This window comes from Corticium candelabrum, chromosome 1, assembly GCF_963422355.1.
Source record: "Corticium candelabrum chromosome 1, ooCorCand1.1, whole genome shotgun sequence".
NCBI classification, from domain to species: domain Eukaryota; kingdom Metazoa; phylum Porifera; class Homoscleromorpha; order Homosclerophorida; family Plakinidae; genus Corticium; species Corticium candelabrum.
In genome coordinates this window covers 4,573,610-4,593,274 of record NC_085085.1, presented here as the reverse complement: position 1 = coordinate 4,593,274, position 19,665 = coordinate 4,573,610, and the positions used below count along the sequence as shown (strand labels likewise).

The window sequence follows — 19,665 nt, the reverse complement described above, 5'->3', positions numbered from 1 at the left end:
TGCGCGTGTGTGTGTGTGTGTGTGTGTGAGAGAGAGAGAGGTAGAGAGAGAGAGAGAGAGAGAGGGAGAGGGAGAGGGAGAGGGAGAGGGAGAGGGAGAGGGAGAGGGAGAGGGAGAGGGAGAGGGAGAGAGAGATAGAGAGGGAGGGAGGGAGGGAGGGAGGGAGGGAGGGAGTAGTTTTGACGTTCCGCGCGTCTTCATCGCTTTGATTTTCTTACGAAAAGTAGTTAAGCAGCACAAAGCGATTGATAGCGGGCGTTGTCTACCAGTCAAGACAGTGTTTGGACTCGGTCTACTGCCATTCCGGATGCTCCTCGCATATACAGTCCTTATGGTCGTGGTTGTGTCCCATTGTTTTGAGATCTCGATGACTATAAGAAGGTATTGCATTATGAAATATGTATATTTATGAACTTTGATCTACGCTATACAGGTATCACGTATCAAATCTTTACTCTGCGACCGTAGTTGCACCGCTGAAACACAAACCTATTCACTAAATCGCGTTTATCTTCTAAATGGGTGCAGTAGAAATGACGGCTTACATAACCTTAACACTATGTCGAAGATGCACAATACTCGAGACACGTATTTTCTTCGTCTCATGTTGATTTTAACCGTATTAAAATGTGATTGGCTGTTAAATTTTGAAAATGTTTCGCAAATGAACACTATTCAAATGATGTTATCTTTCCTTGAAGTTGTTAAATAATCATATTGTATAATCATCTCTAGAGTTTAACGTTGCCGGTCAGATTCAATTATAAAATGATACTAATTTCCTGCGAAGAGAAATTTACGACGGAACAACACTATACTTGAAGTTTTGGGCCTCTAACTGTAGTGTGGCGAAAGCAAGGTTAACGTTACCCGATATTCGTGAACTGTACATAACACTGGTTGCCGACTGCTCATTCCACCGACCGTACGTAAAATAGAAGCAAAAGCTACTGCCTCCACGAATTTGTCTCACTATTGGGGAAGTCGGCAGAGTGGTGAACATACAGCCGACAGAGAATTCTCGCCCCACGAGTCGCTTCTCTTCCCCTCGTTGTAGAGATTTCATTTAACTAGACCAATCGCGCAGTTTTTAGTATAGATAGATGTTGCCAAAGTAGTCACGAAACATCACGGTAAAATTACGTCTGCGTGTTTGACATACCTAAAATGTTTATCCGAGTTTTAACACACCAAACTACCTCCCCACCACTTACTAGAATTTGGCTTTAATTAGGGCGTAAATATAAACATGGTATTTTGATGCTACAGTAGTTCATTTGAGACGTTTAGTAAAGCTAAATCACAAAACAGATGTAATTTCCTAAATTGCCATCGGTTATTCGGTATTCCAAACATAACAGCAATGAAATTCCAAATAATTATCTACAGCCGATATTACAAAATTTAACGCGTTTTTATCGAGTTGCTAGGTTTGCAATGTCCCTTAGCTACTATTTGCAAGTCTGACAAACGCAAGTTACAAGCTGTTATCTTCAAGAAGCATTCGTTCAGGTACGTCTGTCCGTCAGTAGCACATACCGGATTGGATTTTTGTGAACAATAAGAATGATCTTGGCACACACACAAGCCTTGTCCGTTCGAGCCAACAATACATTTTTCTATTTCAGAGCATCTCGATTGCAAACCCACGCATACATCTGCAAACAACAGAGATTGTGAGAGTGAAAACACATAAGATACAAGACAACCGTAACTAAAAGAACAGATATACAGACTGCAACGCGCAAAAACTAGGAAGATTAAAAAGTCGCACACCCAGCAGTGGATCATTATAGGAATATTGTCTAGAGGCTTAAACTACAATAATTGATTGTAAATAATACTTAATATTACTGTTTTTGTTATTGATAAGATAAACTGACCACGGCCTTCAAATTTCCGGTTTCATAACCACAATTCTAACTTGTAGTGCACAAAATTTTATCGTTCAGATAAAAGCTTTATGAGTTTAATTCACTGTAATAAATATAATCAATAAAGCTATAAATGATTCAAAGCGGTAATCATATCTAGCAAACAAGCGTTTTGCAAAGTGCATTTATGTACAAAAACCTAAATTAATGTAATTTTTGGATAGATGATAGATAATCAATAACAATTAACAGAAAATTAATACGTACGTATACAAACCGCCAAATGATAAATGTCCAATGCAACTGCACAATTGCTAGTAGGTAGTCATACTCAAAAACACTATCCGGGGTAGTTGACAGTTTTCAACCTACACTAACATTTGTCTACTCTTGTATATAACATTATATTATATTTGTTGAGGTTTGTGTATATTGGGTAGCTGACTTTCAAAAATATAATAAATATAAAGTTTGTCAGAGAGATACGCAAATGGGGTAAACAGATGAGCTATATACAAGCAGAAGCGGAGGAGTTTCTACGACAGGTAAGCCATTTGATACGTTGTCCTACCATTGTTAGAATTCTTGCGGCAATTTTGATCAACAACGGTACATAACTGTTTCTCAGCGCAGGCTAAAACTGCTAGCACTCAATTAATACACAGAGCAGCTGATTATATTTTTATATTATCTAAGAAACTGAATAGAAAACGCTGATACTTGCTTTGCATCAAACATTTTGCCTCAGTTACAACAATACATTCAAACGCTTTTTAGGCATGAAAATCTTTTCACCAAAATGTTGCAAAAGGTAGAATGAGTGTAGTGCATGCATGTTATAAAGCTCGTATAAAAATGCAACAAGTGAAAATATTTTAGAAAGAAACAATGACAAAATTGATCACGTTCGAGTCGAAGTGGAATGTCTCATACCTATTGCTATAGAAGCTATAGGACGAATTGACGTCAGTACAGTACAATAATTTCATATATTATAATGAAGATACTAATTCACAAATTGTAGCAAAACAAGCAAAAATGCAAGAAATTTGAAGCTTTGGAATTGGCTAAACAGAACTCAAAAGTGTGTTTATGCTGTAGAAAAATATGTCTATTTTAAAATAACTCAAGTTATCCTCAAAATCGTTGCTTGAAACTTTAAAGACAATGCAACCTTTGTAGTATAGACATTTACTTTGTCGAGAATTTTGCAAGTTACTAAAGAACGAAATTTTTTAGTATTTTTACTGGTTGTCGGACATATCTTAAAATCATCCATGGTACGGTAGGACTAACGTATGATAACATATGTGTCAATTCTGTTTGGTAACAGGTTTGCAATGCCACTTTTAAGGGCACTTACAGCCACTCTATAGGCCGTGACGTCAAACACACATTTCTAGTATTTCATAGAATAATACGTTTATGCAGAGTATATATACCGTCAGTACAGACGCCTCTTATATAACGATGACACAAAAACTTTTTCACTTACCCTGACAAACTAATGGTAGTCCACTCCATTGTCCTGTTGAATCACATGTTCGTTTTACGTTTCCAGACTCTTCTTCGAACCCAAAGTGACACTGATATTCAATGGAGTACGGATAATAAAAATTGGTTCCGATTACGATGCCATTGACAGGATCTTCAGGTACACTGCATCGTTTAGCTAAAAATATTAGCAAGTTCAATTGTACTCATTCCTCTTACCAAAAATTAGACCTACGTGTACAGTGTGGCGGATGTCCGTCCCAGAATCCAACTGCCGAATTTTCCAAAAGTTGTTTGCATGTTCTCTGTTTTGAGCCAACCAGATCGTACCCGCTGCCACACGAGTACGTAGCATTGCCCCCAACGTAAAATGAACTTACAGTGACGTAGCCACCGTTTGTTGGCAGACGCGGATTTCTACATACAACCTCTGTAGAAATGGCTCATTAGCTACAGTTTATGTTTGAAGTACGCTGCGGTGCAATTGCTTACGTTGGCATTGCGGGATTTGAGCTGTCCATTGTCCGCTTCCTGTGCATTGAAGTGTAGGGTGGCCAATCAGAGCGAAGCCATACGGGCATGCGCAATTAAGTTGATCTCCAAATTGATATCCTCCAGTACAGTTTAGATTACTTGTTTCAACTGGCGATACACATTTCACCTCTAGAATAGAAAACAGGTCTTAGCGGACAAACATTCCTATCTGTCTTTTAGTCAACATTTAGGTTTATCTATTTGTCGGTCGGGCGCTCGGTCTATACGACTGTATGTATGTACCAACGTCTTTGTACTGATATGTGACATTTTGGCCACCAATATCTGACTCTCTTGTCTGATTCTTTTCTGAATTAGTAACTGTGTTTAGTATGTGCTTGTTTCTACGTCTATGTGGTAGTTTTATGTCACTTTGTGTTAAGGTGTTTGTCATCTGGTCGTCTGTTTGTTCAGATTTCTCATTGTCTGCCAGTCTCTAGCTGCCTACTTGTTTACGTATTTGATTTTTTGTTTTTTTGTTTGTTTGTTTTTCTATCTATTTGTACACCACTTTACGACGTTGCTGTCCATGCAACCTTTCGTTTCCAACAGTATATCAAATCTTACTTATACACTGCGGCACTCTTCCATTCCACTGTCCAGTATGACCACAGGTCAGCTTACTACTGCCATTAGAGATTATATATCCAAAGTCACATCCAAAATAAACACTGTTGGGATGACGATTATTTGATCCTCTTATGTAGCCATGGACAGGAGCAGTAAGATTTGAACACTGTTTTGCTACATAGAGATCAAAGCGTTTAGTGAACGTAAAAAGACATTGCTATATCATATTGCACCTGCGCAGGAAGGAACTTCGTGGCTCCATCTGGCGTCTATATTTGTTTCCTGAGTGCATTCTAAAGATGTTGATCCAACGAGGTCGTACCCGACAGCGCATGCAAATTCCAGAGTTGCTCCAACTTTGAATTCAAATTTTTGTCCGTTTGTCCAATTAATTGAGCCATGAGTAAGAGTCGTTAGAGGAAAACAACGTGTTTCTATAAACAGAACCAATTGAGCAATCTATAACTATAATTATTCGGATAAATGCAATCTGAACTCTTCTAGACTAGAAATCTATTCTTGTATCTTTACAAAAATAGCAGGCACGATTAAAGTTACAATGAGTCTGTAGTTCTCACCTGTACAAACTCCGGGCGCGTCATTCCATGCCCCATTGCTGTTGCATGTGAGTCGATATGTCCCAGACAACTTATAACCATTGTTACATGTTACGTAAGCTCTTGAGTTATATGTGTATTTTCCAGTAATAGCACCATTGCTTGGAATTGGAGGTTTACCGCAACTTACAACTATAACGAAAGATTGAAAGAATAATTAATAAACGCGTATTACGTTCATAAATACATCGTAATAGATTGACATTGTAACTGTGACAAATAGTGTTACAGCAATGCAAGATGAGTGAAAAGTTGTCTGATTTTGTTGAATGCGTCATTAAATAAAGTTCAGAAATGGAAATCTTGTACATTGAAAAAAGGCAAAGTTCAAGTAAGTTAAACAACGTTTCCTGTGAACGCTTGAACAATACTTTATAGCAAAATACATAATATTGTCATTATCATGCTATTATTTAATAAGGACAGGCAGTTTCTGCTAACATATTACGTTTAGACAACGAAAGCAACAATTGTGAACTTCTATAAATTTTATAACTTACTTTCACATCTCGGCGTAGAAGCATTCCAATTTCCCGTCTCCAAGCATTGTGCAGTCTTTTCTCCAATCAAATTATATCCCCTAGGGCACGAAAAGCTTGCAATTCCTTTGTATGTGGTATTGGTTGATCGCATTATCATGATAAAATCATAGGGTGGTCTTCTACACCTAACCGCTAAAATTGAAAACGGTTTGTAGAACAACAGACAAATTGACAAAGCAGTCCACAATACATTATTTATAATGTTTGCATAACACCAATTAAACATTATAGCAGATGCACAATATAAGCAAATCCCTAGTTTGTATTTCAAACGTAATTGTGATACGTAATTGTTAGTCTAAAGTAAATTTTGATGTTTACGTACGTTTACACAATCTGGTAGAACTCCATACTCCTATCTCTGTGCAAGTGCCGGTAACATCACCGATTAACTTATAACCTTTATTGCAGTAAAATGTCGCTATTTCCCCATAAGTGTCGTTCTGCATTTGGTAGCCGCCGTCTAATAGTTGTGGAGCGCCACAACGAACAGCTGTAAAATTGAACATGACACGGTTACTTGCGTTTACTACAAAGATAATAAGACAAGCAAAACAGTGTGTGTGTGTGTGTGTGTGTGTGTGTGTGTGTGTGTGTGTGTGTGTGTGTGTGTGTGTGTGTGTGTGCGCGCGTGCGTGCGTGCGTGCGTGCGTGCGTGCGCGCGCGTGTGTGTGTGTTCAAGTGCTCGTAACTTGAAGGCATTTCTAGCAACTCTAAAGTTGACTTACGTTTGCAGATGATCGGATTACCGGACCAACTCCCAGTCGCTCTACACATTCTGAAACCACCACTAGCAGAAGCGACAAAGCCTCTCTTACATTCATAGCGAATTGCTCGAGGCACTTTAACTCCTCTTTCAGTTTTAAGAAATCGTTCAATGACTATCTCTCCGTTTTCTGGTGTAACAGGAAATTCACAAAAAGCACCTATAAATTAATATGTCATACAAATATACATATTTTAGCTATAAGAATAACTATCTGATAATTTACCGTTTCTAACACATTTGGGTGGATCACTATTCCACGTCGGAGTATTGCTATTATTGCTAAATAAGCATTCAATGGTTGATGGACCATCCAGAGAGTAGTCATCTTTGCAGGTGAGTATTGCAAAATCTCTTGGTGTAAAGCCGCTGTAATAACGTATTTGACCGTTGGAGATATTTGCAAGATCAGGACAAACATCTAAAAAACATGACCATAATTACTGTATACTAGAATAAATTTTACTTAGCTTGTGTAGCAAAACCACTTGCACATATTGTCAAATACAAAAACGTATAGGTCAACAAGACGCCATATACGTAACAACAACAGAAAGGCAGCCATGACATATGTAAGGAACAGAAATGACTACAAGTCGATAAATCTGGAAAACGACAATTTGTCTTAGGTAATTAGATAAGTATACATACAAACATATATAAGACGTACATACATGAAACCATGCACACACACTTTTTATAAAGAAGTAGACACATGCACCAACTGACCGGCAGACCATGCAGTGAGGCAGGCTGAAAGCTGCCACAGAAAACTGTACTTTACAATGAACAATAAATGCGAAGACGAAAAGGAGTTTAGTTTACTTGTACAAAGTGGTGGTTCGTGGCTCCAACTTCCAGTAGCTTGACACTCTATTTGCGAAGGTCCTACTAAGTAAAGTCCTTCCTTGCACTGATAAGTTGCTACACTGCCAACCGACAAACCACTCAATGTCAGGTTTCCGTCTAGGATTGCACTTGGATGGTAGCAAAGATTCCATAGTTTATCCTTTACTTCTACAATGCCTTCAAACACCTCTATTTCACACACTTGCAATTGCTTAGTAACTCTGTGAACAATCCAGATATATCTAGTAACCTTGTCGCATCGAAATACTGGGTTTCCACCATCCCTTAGGTTGTCGTAGCTCCTTCCACATTGAATTGATTTTTGTAAGTCTGCTTCTGTGCTTACACTTACTTCAAGTCCGTTTTGCCAATATTGTCTCCAACTCTCATCTCTGAGGAATAATCCAATTACCTTAACAAGCCAATTGGCTCTTAGATCAACACGGAGATATGACGAAGAGGCAGGTAATCCCCAAGCACAATAACTAGCACCAAAAGCACCTGTTTCTCCAACATGAGAAAACCCATCAATAGCATTTTTAGCTTTTCCTTGACCCAAGTTGTCAGAAGCAGTCTTAGGATATAGAACTGCAGTAGCACCTATAGCTTTCAAGTTGAGTCTAGAACCTAAACAAAAGAACGAATAGCATTATAGCAACGTTACAAAATGATTCAACAATTTGAAGTACATCAAATTATTTCAAACACCGAATATAGTAAATGTAATTACGTACTAAAGCAATAATAGAAAATATTCAGCAAATCAATTAACAAAACTAAGCGTTTATCTTAATACACCATGATATAGGTTTCATGCAGCAACCGCACGCGCGCACACGCACGCACACACAAACACACAATTACACATTCACAAACAGTGACATACACACACACGCGCGCGCGCGCACACACACCCCCACGCACACCCACGCACGCACGCACGCACACACACACACACACACACACACACACACACACATACTTCTTCACATTGATGTCTGTCTAATAAACGGGCAAACTACAGTATATATAGACGCTTTTGTTCGTGTGTGTGTGCGTGCGTGCGTACGCGCGCGTGTGTATGTTTGCCACCGTGCGTGTGCGTGCGTGCGTGTTTGTCTGTGTGGCTGTAGATAGTAATTGGGATATTTTCGTATGTGTGAAAACTTGAAATTTACTGGAACTATTTGTATTTGTAGTCAGTAAAAAGTGCAACGCATACTTACCATAGTACACTTCGATTTCGCATAACGAGAGACTAGAATAGCCGTTCTTTAATTCTACCAACACAATGTGGTCATTGTGGAATCCGCATTCAAAAAGAGGAAACCGACTCATTGTAGCAGCAGCATAACTTCTCCCGCAATTGTGCCAGTTTTGACTGTTCTTTCCGGTTTTAACCACTAGCCCAGTGAAAATACTTGTGTCTGGGACATTCGATAAATATAGTCGAACTGCTTCAATTGGGTAAGCTCTTGACATTGTCACTGTAAATGTTTTCTTTTCAGTTGTGTTTTCTGTTTGTGCGCAGTCTTTCATGTCTAGAGAAAATTTTCCATCTATTGCTTTCAGAGCAGAGTTGGCATAGTCAGGATCTGATGACTCAGGATAGAGAGTAACATTAGAATCTCCCAGGTATGCCTTGAAGTCTACCACAGATTGAACATCTAGAAAACGCAAGTACCTTGTGGATTAACATCACAAAGAGAATATGCATTTTTACCGCACACAATATTTACCCGAGATAGACGACGCTATGTGACCTGGCAAAGAAGTCGTGATTGTTGGCAGTACCAGTAGCAGCCAATGATAGATCATTTTGTATACTTCTAGACAAAGAAAATTATTTTGTATACAACGTACTCTGTTACAAACTGAGAAGACGGTCCCTGCTGACATGCAAGACATACACGACTGTCTAAGGTCATGCTCGCTCCACAAACTTATACGAACATGTACTAGTATTGCATAAAACATATCATGTTACGGTACATTGTACCGTCTAGCTAGATACACTGTAAGCGTGACGTCCCCAAGTATCTCACCTCTTGCAAGTCGCGGCCGAAGTATGTAGTAATTAGGATGCGTCGACTTTGCTGGAGAATACAACACTGATGCAGTCGTCTTATGCTTCGTCTTTAGTCCTACTGACGTACTTTAGCTAAATAAGCGCAATTCACGGTGATCGAATTGGAATGTGGGACTTCCCCGTGATTTGGGACTTCCCCGTGATTTGAGACTTCCCCGTGATTTGAGACTTCCCCGCATTCCTCACCGGCTACAAAGTATCGGCGTCGCTACTTGCACAAAATGTGTGGACACGACAACTACCCCGTGACAAAATTTCGCGCAACGAAAGTTAAACGATAGCCGTCGCGAACACGACTCGTAGTCGAAGCGAGTCGAAGCGTAGTTACTTCTGGATTTGATTTGGCTTCACAGCGAATACGTCTCGAGTTTGCCGAGGCTGCGCGTCGAAATCTCAGCGAGTTCGCGTCGGACTCGCGACGAAAACGCAGCTAATACGTTTCGTTCTCGCTTAGTGCACGCTTTCGATTCGCCGCCATTTCGACTTCCATACTCTCGCATGTTGCTCACCCAGAATTGCCATAGAACAAGCCTTGATGCTATATTCAAATTTACAATAACTCCATAATCAAGATATGCAATTATCTTGAAATTAATCCTGATATAGTCTAACTCAAAAATAATTCTAATTTGCTTTATAGCTTTTGGCAACTAGCAAACACTTGTCTGTGACGGCCTTTGTCATTTTCTGCAATGCCTCCTTTCCTGTTTCTTCCTCGTGTATTGGGAACTCTTGAAAGCAGTGGCCTGCAATGAACAAAATAATTATTGAAACAAAGCAGTATCGTAGCCTGATGCAATCATATTACTTCTTATGGCTTCGATCTTTCTAGGGTCTAGTGCCTCTTTTGGGGAGTCTCTAGACCCACACACAGTTGAACGTCTTAAGCTATCCTGATCGAACAAGATATCAACAAGATTGAGGGCCAACAAAGACCTCCTACCACCCTTCATGGTGGCTCTGGTAACAGCCAACTTGCTGGCCCTTGGATCACCAATATAAACTTCTACAAATACGTAAAATCAAAGGGCATTTTGGTTCAATAGACACTCAACAATGTTCCAAACCTCTTTCTGGAGTGTCACAGGCATCTATTTCTTGTTTCTCTTGCCTGGGTTTGTCTCTCTTCAAAGACAAAACAAATAGTTAAGATTTATTTGGGAAATCCTCCAAGCAAACCATTACTTCTGCAGAATCCAAAAGACTGATGATCTTGTCCAGTCGTCCCATGACACCCACCATGTCTTTGTGCAATGTTTGAATGAGGTCTTTGAATACCTCTCTCGTGCCAAGCTAAAACACACAAGTAATCTGTGATGCAACTGACACAAGGTAGGATACAACTTTGGATCATATCAACTTTGAATTAAGGAATAGATTAATGCAAATACATACCAGTCTGCTAAATACAATTTTCTACACAACACACTGCACCCAACAAATCACAAGTACTGTACCATTTAGACTGTAACTTGAGATAGGTATAAAAATATATCATATCAAAGAGTTGATCATGTTTCTATTACAAGTGGTCTACACATGCAGTAATCTAGGCATACCCTGTTGCTGACTTCCTTTGACTAGAAAATGCTGGAATAGCACGTTTACACACGGAATAGCACGTTTACACACATGCATGTATCTTCATTGTATATACAATTTGACACATCCATACATTAAAATTGTAAATATACTGGTACAGATCCATTATAAAGTAGATCGTCAAACATTGAAAGGGTTTCATTCAAGGATATCATACGCCTTCTATAGTTTACCATGACGTATAAGAATAAGTTTGAAATCTTAAAAAGTGCAGGAATCACAGCACATAACTCAAGAACACAACCGTCCAAATCACTAGATTTAGAACTAACAGACATTAACAATCTCTATCCACCCACCCATCCATACACTCTAGTACATATCTACACTTCAATCTCTACACAGACAGCTGCATAATTTACATGTATTTGCTCTGTACAAACATGGATTCAAACTTACATCAGCTGATTCTGCAGTCACTTCCAGATTATCGTCATCTTCAGAATTAGTCTCGTGCAGCCAGCATCTCCCCATTTTTGACTCCCCGTTGGCGGAAGTCAAAAAGGGGAGGGGCTGGCTGCGGGAGACTACTTCAGAATGTGTCTAACAAATTATTTTAAAAGTACTATTTAATTAAGATATATGAATATACAACAGTTGACCTACCATGCTCGATGATGGTCCTGATGAATCTTTGCTCTGGCACATTCTTGCCTTACACAAGAAACAGAAGGTTTCACCTTTATAATAAGTGTATTTAATACTTGAATTTTGATTGCAAACACACCTTATAAGAATCAAAAGGCTTTTCATTAGTTGATTCCACCTTCCGTTTTCTTTGCTAGCATTCAGAAGAAGTAAATGTCAGCAGCCTTGAAGGAAATTTGCACAATCAAGTTATCGCCTCAGCAGCTGGTTTCAGAAGAATACTGTTTCTATCTTCCTGAGCTGTGGCCTTTATCATGACATCAGACTTCTTTTTGCGTTTGTTACTTGCTTGCATGACTTCACGTTCCTAGATAGCAGCTACACTGATCAACTTCAGTTTGCAATTACATACCATGTCTGAATGTCCTACAGATTGATCTAGGTCTAGGTCTGTTTGCCGTTTGGCTGGAAGCTTGTGGTGTCCTGCACAAAAAATAGTTACAAATAAACTTGTCAGAAGATGATCCAGCAAGCCCTAGCTGATCGATGGACATCTCAGTATATAATGTAAAGGTAATCCGCGCGAAGACAAGCCATCACCAAAACCAAACTCCACACCATCACAGGACGGGCTTCTAGATCTTACTGTGTGATAAGTCGTTTCTTTCCACAACTGTCGCCTCGTAGTACTCTCTGTTCGGACTCCAGTAAGCCAGGACGCTGCTTCCTTCTCTTAGTGAGCTGAAGACCACCTCTTGTTCACCGTCAGTCCGCAACCTCCCTGCTTTACACTCAGACACCCGCCGCCGTTCCCCATCCTCAGCAAATTCAACCAACAGAGCTAACTGTGGCCAATTAATTAGAGCGATTCTGTGCAAGCAAAGAACACGTGCTCTATACGACTCGATCGTACGCTACACACGAACACGTACCTTCCTCAACAGGCAAGACTTCATCTACGTCAAAGCCGTTCAAAGTTGACGAGCGTTTCTTCGACCTGGAATTTCTGCCAGCCATAACTAAGAGACTTTCCTGTTCAACAAACTGTAGAACGCTGTCTGCGCGAATTCCACGTGCTCAGCATCCTGAAGCTCATTCGTCAAATTCTGCATTGTTCTAACCAAGTTTTAAATCACATCCGGGATTTTATGTCATACGCATGCGTAAACAGCTGTCTGATGGCTTCCCTAAACGCACAAAAACGAGGAACGTACAGAGAGCATCTTCGAGATGCAAGCAAAATGCCTTGTTTGATGAAGCGGCAAACCCAAGGCCTTATCGCTGACGAATCGGAAAGTAGGCCTAGTGTTGAAGCAGAGGCCTAGATCACAACTGTGGAAGATGGCCTAACAGAAAATGGTCAGATTATAGACAAGATTGCAGATCAAACGATGTGGACATGTTTATAGTTCGTATAAATCTCTAAGAGACAGAAAGATAGCAACAAATTTTTATTTAATTAAATTTTAGATAGATAAACACAAGCTTCTGTTGTTCTTTCCCGGAATTGTCTCTTAACTCAAACGTCTTAATGCCCATGTCTGATCTTAGTTTTGTTGTTATTAAATATTCATGTAATATATAGCTTAATATTTAGAATGTGGTTACCTAAAACTTGTTTTATCAAATGGAACAGCTAGCACAGTGGTTTTGTGTCAACGCCTTGTTTTGCTTAGATGAATGTGGGGAGGGTTTACAGTCTGAAGCTTCAAACTTTGTTGTTGACGATGTGATCGGTAAACACCATCCTTGCAGTTCATTTTTAGTACAACTCAATTCAAATGTCTCATTTCCCTCCAGATGAGGACAACGAGGAAGGCTGCTAGTCTGATGGTTACAGCATGACTTTTGATGATGACATCAATGAAGACAGCATAGGCAGTGATCGAAACAGTCAAATATTAGATCAAAGTACAGAGAGGGAGACTGACATCGTATTTGAGTGTGATGATAAATATGAGGAAGGGACTGCATATGACAGGCTAGACACTGGCACTGGTTCATTTTCATGTGATGAACCCAGTCTTGCTGGTGACGATTGAGGATCTCTTGTTTCCTGGCTGTCCTCTAACAAAAAGGAGCAGCTCAGTTTTAATAATGTTGTTCATTTTGCAGCATAAATTGTCTGCTCAAGCTTGTAAAGACCTAATGCAGCTTATTTCAGCTCACTTTCCAGTAGGTCACCGTGCTATGACCTCATTGTACTGCCTGAAATCATATCTTCATAAAACCTGTGCTCCTATGAAACCAATGAAAGCATTTGTATGTCCCAGCTGTGAAGACTTAATTGCAAACAGTGCAGACCAATGTGGCACATATGAATTTTTGTTTTTTTATGTGAAAAATGCACTATCTCGACTGTTTAAAGGTTTGAATTCATCAGCAGTATTTAATTTTCATGTTTGTTTTGATTTCTGTTTGTGTAGACAGTGAATTTTGTTCGAAACTTTCTGCTAGTTTTGAGAAAAGAAATAATGCTGATATGTCTGATCTAACAAGCGGCAAAAGATACAGGAATATGACTACTGGATTATTATCGAAATGGAATATCACACTGACTTTGAACACGGATGTTGTATCGGTTTTTAGAACTTCACGCACTGGGTCTCTTTGGCCTGTGTATCTTACAATTAATGAGCTTTCTTCTGAATGCAGGTATGCAATGAAATCAAGGTCTAATTTGTCTACTTATTATGCCATATCATAGATTTTCACTCAAGTATGCCATTGTCTGTGATCTTTGGTTTCATCCATCGAAACCGCCTATACAAGTATTTCTACAACCTCTGATGAGTCAGCTGAAGGAACTTTCCACAAATGGTAACATGTTATGTCTTGCTAGTTGAAATTCATTAACTCATTGTTCATGTGCAGGAGAAACTTTCAAGACAGCTGAAGGATTGCAGCACTGCAAAGTTAATCTGATTTTCATTTAAACTCTAAACTTTGCCATGTAAGAGTCTTAATTTTGTGCAGGTAACTTTCCTCGATGAGCGTCTCCTTTCAATTAAAGCACCTGACCACTTTAGTCGAATTCCACATATGCTGAAAGAGTTTTCCACATGGAAGGGTATTGTTAATAATCAGACATTTTATTGGTTGTCTTCAACAGTAAGATAATATTTTTGTAGCTAGTGAATATAGATCATGGCTGTTTTACTGGTCTCTTTCAGTGCTTAGAGGAATTCTGCCAAGAGAGTACTATATCCATTACAGCTTACTTGTTGTTGGATGTCGTCTCCTTTGTGGAATGAAGATATCTTCCAATGATATTGATAGAGCACGACAACTTTTGCTGAAGTTTTATGAAAGGCACGAACTGCTTTATGGTATGTACTACTCTGTTGAAATACCTTTGCACATATATTCAAAGTAAAGGAACTCAGTTTGAATGCATGTTCCTTTGTGCTAAATTTTTCGTAGATGTTGCATGCACTGTGAAACTTTGCAGGGTTTTTACGACACCATTTCAGCAAGGCATGCCATGTCACCTTGTTTGCCCAGGATCTATTTCAATGCTACTGTCTATTCTTTGATTAGATTAGACTGCAAATCTTTGCAATATCTCTGTTGTCTTTTAGACGTTTGACATGGTTTTTAGAAACTACACAGCCAAGTTTGTGTCTATTGGATTATCTACTAGATACTTTTAATGGGAATAGTTATTCCTATCAAAAGACACTCAATCTATGATTAACTGTATCAAGAGACTAATGGATGCCTTCTGTAACTCATTAAGTAACTAAACTATTTATTTTATTTTATTGTGTAACATGGTTATTACATACTATGTAGCTGCTCTTACTGGTAGCACACCTGCCATGTTTTGTCATTAGATAATCGCATACAATTGTCGACTTGTGGAGACTATATTAGAGTATACAATTTATCAATTTACACCATCTGCTGGTATATGAATACTGTTAGTCTCATTTGATTATAATGTGTTACTCATTAATTTGATAGCATTTTGGCATTGCAAAAATAAAGTATTTATTCAAATATTCTTGGACTATTATGTGATATTTTACCTTTCAATTGTTATGGGATCTCAATGTCCAAAGTAGGTGTTTATTTTGAGCATGAGAGATCATAGCAAGAACTCTTTGCAATGCTAACACAGGTGATTAATTTTAGTGCAAAGGAAATGATCAGAACCTTGCATGTTATAACTGTTGTGGCAGTAACTTTATGCAGTGGGTAACTCAGAACTGTTATAAATGTACAAGGCTTTTTGGTTGCTGGTATTAAAAAACTATAAAACAAGAACATTCACTGCCGATACAGCCATTTGTATTCTTGCTAATTAAATAAGTCTTTCAGTTTAATTTCTTGTTGACTCAAATGTTATCTGGGGAAATATATAGTATGTCTTGTATCTTAGATAACTAACTAATTAATGATTTAATGAAAATTTATTTAATTAAGCTTATGTTGTGTATAATTAATTTGAAAAATCTGGAAAGAAGCTACTAAAAAATTTTGTTAGAACATGTTCTACAATGGTGTTCTATTAGGTGGCAGCTTCTACTGTAGGTACACTGTACACACCCGGAACAGTAACTGAAATATGTGTGTTTATGTGATTACTTATGTGTAGTGAAAGTAATGATATCCAAACAGTGGACACTAAATTTGTAATGCGTGCTAACTTTGGTTGGCTGTCATAGCATCATATGTATCAAACAATGTATAGGTACAACATCTTGCACTATGAAGATGCATATCTTGCAGCATCTTTCAGAGTTTGTGGAGAGATCTGGACCATTATGGGCCTCTTATTTTTTCTTTTTTGAAAAATTACATGGAGTACTAAAAATTTTGTGCATGAGACAAGATTTGTGTCTAATCAGGTGAGAATTATTCATAATTGGTATTTGATGACAACTATTTGGACTTGTTGATAATGTCATAATGTCTGTTGTATTGTAAAGATTGCAACTGCAGTATCATTGGTGCAGTTGATTCCACAATTGTTTCCTTCTGTAGAAGAGGATGTGCTTTCACCTGAAGCTGTAGCATTGATTCAAAAATACGGCATTTTCAGTACAGTCACTTAATTTGACATTCCAGAAGTTGACATTCACAGTCTTTATAGTTTTGGGTTTCTTTAGCACTGCGTTACAGTACTTTGTGGTCATCCAAAAGGAGCTTTTCTTGATGACAAGTACATCGTTGCTATCAACAAGGTACTTCAAAGTGAGTGGAATTACCCAATTGATGGCAGAAGTCTTGTCACTATAAATAGAAAGTTATATCTGAATGGTATCATGGTGCACAGTCGAGCTCCCCAGAAGTCTAAAAGAAATTCATATACTGTGGAGTTTCACGATGGAGATACATTTTTGTTTGGCTATGTTGAACTATTCATTACTAATAGGGCCAAACAGTATGCAGTCATTCAAAAGTTTGCACTAGAAGAATGGCCAATATGTGTGCCTCAAGAAAATGATCTTTCAGATATTGCTCCTACATTTGGAGACTTACAGGAGCTTTTGGGTGAACACTGTATTCCTGTTTCTGAAACTGATAATCTGGTAGCAGTTTCACTAGACAGCATTGTTGCTCAAGTAGTTTGCATAGAGATGCATAGTTCTTCTGTTTTGTATTTGGCACCTATGCCGAATACAGTTGAATGTGATTAGAATGATATGGATTTTCATCTGATAGTATAAAAATATATGTGAAATTGTTGACAGCACTTTAATTGGTTGTGTTGCTTACGCATACGCACACACACACACACACACACACACACACACACACACACACACACACACACACACACACACACACCACTACCACCACCACACTCTCATTGATATATATACATATATATATATATGTACACTTTCAACACTTTCATACCCTATTAGAATCAGCTTTGTTCACATCTGCCCGTCTCTTCACTAGCAGTTTAGATACTAAACTGTAGTCTTCCAAACAAGCTATCACCACTACAGGAAATCCCTACATTAGAGTGAGTTGTTGTAAACAAGCAACAATAAACCGAGCCACTCTATCACTATTAAAGCATGAAATTTTCATTTCTCTGCAATAATTCATAGATTCTATATAACCATATTATATTAGAATTCAGGCAGGATATTGGCAACAGAGACGTAAGGGATGACTTCCAAGATGCAGCCAGGAGAGACCATTTTGTTACAAGACAAGACGTTCGAAATATTCAGGAGAGTTGCATTGATTTATCTATGTTTGGTCATTCTAACGACGCTGAGTCTGTGTGCTCCGTTGTTCAACAGTTGCAACAATAGAGTCATAATCCAGTCCTTTTGTACAAGGAATTTGGTCAAAAATGTGAATCTGTCCCCAGCTGACCTCCCAGCAGATTCATTTCTCTTGGCAATTCAAACAAGGCACCAGCAGCAGCTATTTCAAGCCTTTGCTTCAAAAGTGGTTTGCATGGATTCTACGCATGGAACAACCACTATGATTTTAAACTTATCGCTGTCATGCATGGTTGCAGATCAGTTTGGACAGGGTTTGTACTGTACAACTTTGGCATTAATTTCAGAGCCTACCTATAGCTGTATTCACAGGCAGAACAGTTGGATGGTGCATCTGTAGTCGAGAAGAAAGAAGCTATGTTCAATGTTTTCTGCAAGCTTTGAAAGATGCCTCAACAACTATTATTGTCAAAACAATCATGACGATGATGGTAAGAAAAAGTTACACTTCCCATGCATATCCAGCATAGTACAGAAGACAGAACAACAGTTCAGTTTAGCATGCTGCACTACATATGCTACAGTATAATATCTACAGCACTATACAATGAATGGTTAACAGTACACAAGCATAATTTAGAACTAGAATGTCTAGCAGTCAACTAGACATTGAAATTTTACTTACTTTATGTGACAATGTAATGCAATGTTGCTGTAGACAACACTGGCTGCATGGCTTGAGGCTAGAGTTGCTTTTGGAGACAAAACAAATCATCTTCTTTGTCGTTGGCACGTAGACAGGTGAGTCATTGAATTACCTTATGTTTCTAAATATGGATATAGCTTGTAACCTTATTTGTAAACAGATCACTAAAGCGAAACATCTTCTCCAAAGTAAAACCCAAACCTAACCAAGTCAGCATTTACCAGTTACTCTACTTGCTGCTGAGTGAGACGAGCAAGGATGTGTTCCATCAGTATTTTGATGCATTTGTCATTGCGTGGATGCCAAAGGAACCAAATTTTATTGACTACTTCAAGGCATTTTACTGCAATAGACCAGGTTTAAGTTTGTGAAGTCACTTGGTTATATGGAAGCTACTATACTGCACATCTGAGCAGAATAATGGGCCTTGTTCTACAGGGACTATGATCATGCCGATACAGATATGAACATGTTTGTAGAAAGGTAACGTCAGTGCCATTCACAGTGTGTTGAAGTGCAATAATGTGCTTGTGGCATAGCTTTCACAACAAATTGAAAAGGAATCCTGCCTATTTGGGAAGTATGGCAAATCGAAGAGTTGACCAGCTGCTTTCTGTTCTGCTAAAAATGGAAAAGGACCAATTCATGGATGTGAAAAAGAAGGCGTTATGGCCAACAACAGGGAGAGTACAGAAGCAGCAAATCCTGTCTCATGAAAAAGGGATGCTGATCACAGATGACGACATTGCACCAGTAAACACAAGTACAAACACTCACAAAACACTTGAATTTATCTGGCTTTGTTCTGTAGAATGATAGCAATGAGAAAGAATGGACCATAAAATCACAGTCAGATGAAAGCACCATTTACACTGTAAAACAAGTGGCTTCTGCCTGTGAAACAAACTGCTCTGCTCCATGTTGTTGTGCACAATAATGTAGACCCCTTTGCAGGCATCAGTATGTTTGCAATTGTTATGGATACTGGCCACCTATGCAAGCATATACACAAACTTCATGTATTACTCAAGCGGCAAAGACAAGCCATTACACAAGCAGAACCACCAGAAGAGAATGCAGAAAAGGAAAATGACTTGTGTTCATCTGAACTGATGGTTACTATTCCAGAGAAGTCTTCAGACAACAAAAGCAAGTCTATCCAATTCCTACATTTTATATTTTTTCTAGTATGCTCTAATATTTAATTTACTCAAATTAGTAGGTTGATTTAAATGTAATGACT

General features: G+C 38.6%; 3 protein-coding genes and 1 long non-coding RNA gene across 10 annotated transcripts; 1 reads left to right on the top strand and 3 right to left on the bottom strand.

Annotated features, from left to right (window-relative positions):
* Positions 1 to 1,285: 1,285 nt before the first annotated feature.
* Positions 1,286 to 5,724, bottom strand: LOC134181362 (E-selectin-like). Its single transcript, XM_062648667.1, has 8 exons — positions 5,590 to 5,724; positions 5,051 to 5,221; positions 4,706 to 4,906; positions 4,470 to 4,646; positions 3,861 to 4,031; positions 3,604 to 3,798; positions 3,370 to 3,546; positions 1,286 to 1,658 (listed from the first exon to the last, which is right to left on the bottom strand). The coding sequence occupies exons 1-8, from the start codon at positions 5,720 to 5,722 to the stop codon at positions 1,405 to 1,407; spliced, it is 1,479 nt and encodes a 492-aa protein (XP_062504651.1). The 5' UTR covers positions 5,723 to 5,724; the 3' UTR covers positions 1,286 to 1,404.
* A 283-nt stretch (positions 5,725 to 6,007) lies between these two features.
* On the bottom strand, positions 6,008 to 6,872 carry LOC134177629 (uncharacterized). The gene is made up of 3 exons (XR_009969548.1): positions 6,624 to 6,872; positions 6,360 to 6,557; positions 6,008 to 6,124 (listed from the first exon to the last, which is right to left on the bottom strand). It is a non-coding gene; the product is annotated as an uncharacterized LOC134177629 (long non-coding RNA).
* Positions 6,873 to 9,856: 2,984 nt separating this feature from the next.
* Positions 9,857 to 12,614, bottom strand: LOC134186861 (uncharacterized). 3 transcript variants are annotated; one of them, XM_062654945.1, is made up of 11 exons: positions 12,458 to 12,614; positions 12,172 to 12,395; positions 11,956 to 12,008; positions 11,808 to 11,892; positions 11,665 to 11,749; positions 11,544 to 11,591; positions 11,337 to 11,480; positions 10,521 to 10,628; positions 10,403 to 10,460; positions 10,144 to 10,341; positions 9,857 to 10,081 (listed from the first exon to the last, which is right to left on the bottom strand). In XM_062654945.1, the coding sequence occupies exons 6-11, from the start codon at positions 11,583 to 11,585 to the stop codon at positions 9,960 to 9,962; spliced, it is 672 nt and encodes a 223-aa protein (XP_062510929.1). In that variant the 5' UTR covers positions 11,586 to 11,591; positions 11,665 to 11,749; positions 11,808 to 11,892; positions 11,956 to 12,008; positions 12,172 to 12,395; positions 12,458 to 12,614; the 3' UTR covers positions 9,857 to 9,959. The 3 variants fall into 3 exon arrangements, with proteins under 3 accessions (XP_062510929.1, XP_062510920.1, XP_062510935.1); XM_062654936.1 differs by lacking the exons at positions 12,172 to 12,395; positions 12,458 to 12,614 and having other exon boundaries at positions 11,956 to 12,164; XM_062654951.1 differs by lacking the exons at positions 11,337 to 11,480; positions 12,172 to 12,395; positions 12,458 to 12,614 and having other exon boundaries at positions 11,956 to 12,164.
* Positions 12,615 to 12,689: 75 nt separating this feature from the next.
* Positions 12,690 to 17,232, top strand: LOC134186832 (uncharacterized). 5 transcript variants are annotated; one of them, XR_009971008.1, is made up of 11 exons: positions 12,694 to 12,884; positions 13,202 to 13,261; positions 13,326 to 13,893; positions 13,952 to 14,180; positions 14,233 to 14,345; positions 14,400 to 14,440; positions 14,502 to 14,595; positions 14,657 to 14,854; positions 16,222 to 16,378; positions 16,460 to 16,714; positions 16,774 to 17,232. XR_009971008.1 is itself a non-coding variant. In XM_062654922.1 (10 exons), exons 3-10 carry the CDS (start codon positions 13,539 to 13,541, stop codon positions 16,534 to 16,536), a joined length of 1,209 nt encoding a protein of 402 aa, XP_062510906.1. In that variant the 5' UTR covers positions 12,690 to 12,884; positions 13,202 to 13,261; positions 13,326 to 13,538; the 3' UTR covers positions 16,537 to 17,232. The 5 variants fall into 5 exon arrangements, 4 of the variants coding, with proteins under 4 accessions (XP_062510906.1, XP_062510912.1, XP_062510896.1 ...); XM_062654922.1 differs by having other exon boundaries at positions 12,690 to 12,884; positions 16,515 to 17,232; XM_062654912.1 differs by having other exon boundaries at positions 13,331 to 13,893; positions 16,460 to 17,232.
* The last annotated feature ends 2,433 nt before the right edge of the window (positions 17,233 to 19,665 follow it).

Coding starts and splice junctions, on each gene's coding strand:
- LOC134181362 (XM_062648667.1), bottom strand. CDS start 5,722: ATGCGATCAACCAATACCACATACAAAGGAATTGCAAGCTTTTCGTGC. Junction 4,032..4,469: donor AAGAGTGCCGCAGTGTATAA/GTAAGATTTGAT, acceptor TTTCTATTCTAG/AGGTGAAATGTGTATCGCCA. Junction 3,547..3,603: donor ACATCCGCCACACTGTACAC/GTAGGTCTAATT, acceptor TAATATTTTTAG/CTAAACGATGCAGTGTACCT.
- LOC134186861 (XM_062654945.1), bottom strand. CDS start 11,585: ATGTGCCAGAGCAAAGATTCATCAGGACCATCATCGAGCATG. Junction 10,461..10,520: donor GTCTTTTGGATTCTGCAGAA/GTAATGGTTTGC, acceptor TTGTCTTTGAAG/AGAGACAAACCCAGGCAAGA. Junction 10,342..10,402: donor CTGTGACACTCCAGAAAGAG/GTTTGGAACATT, acceptor ACGTATTTGTAG/AAGTTTATATTGGTGATCCA.
- LOC134186832 (XM_062654912.1), top strand. CDS start 13,539: ATGAACCCAGTCTTGCTGGTGACGATTGAGGATCTCTTGTTTCCTGGC. Junction 14,596..14,656: donor AGAGTTTTCCACATGGAAGG/GTATTGTTAATA, acceptor ATATTTTTGTAG/CTAGTGAATATAGATCATGG. Junction 14,855..16,221: donor AAGGCACGAACTGCTTTATG/GTATGTACTACT, acceptor AACAATGTATAG/GTACAACATCTTGCACTATG.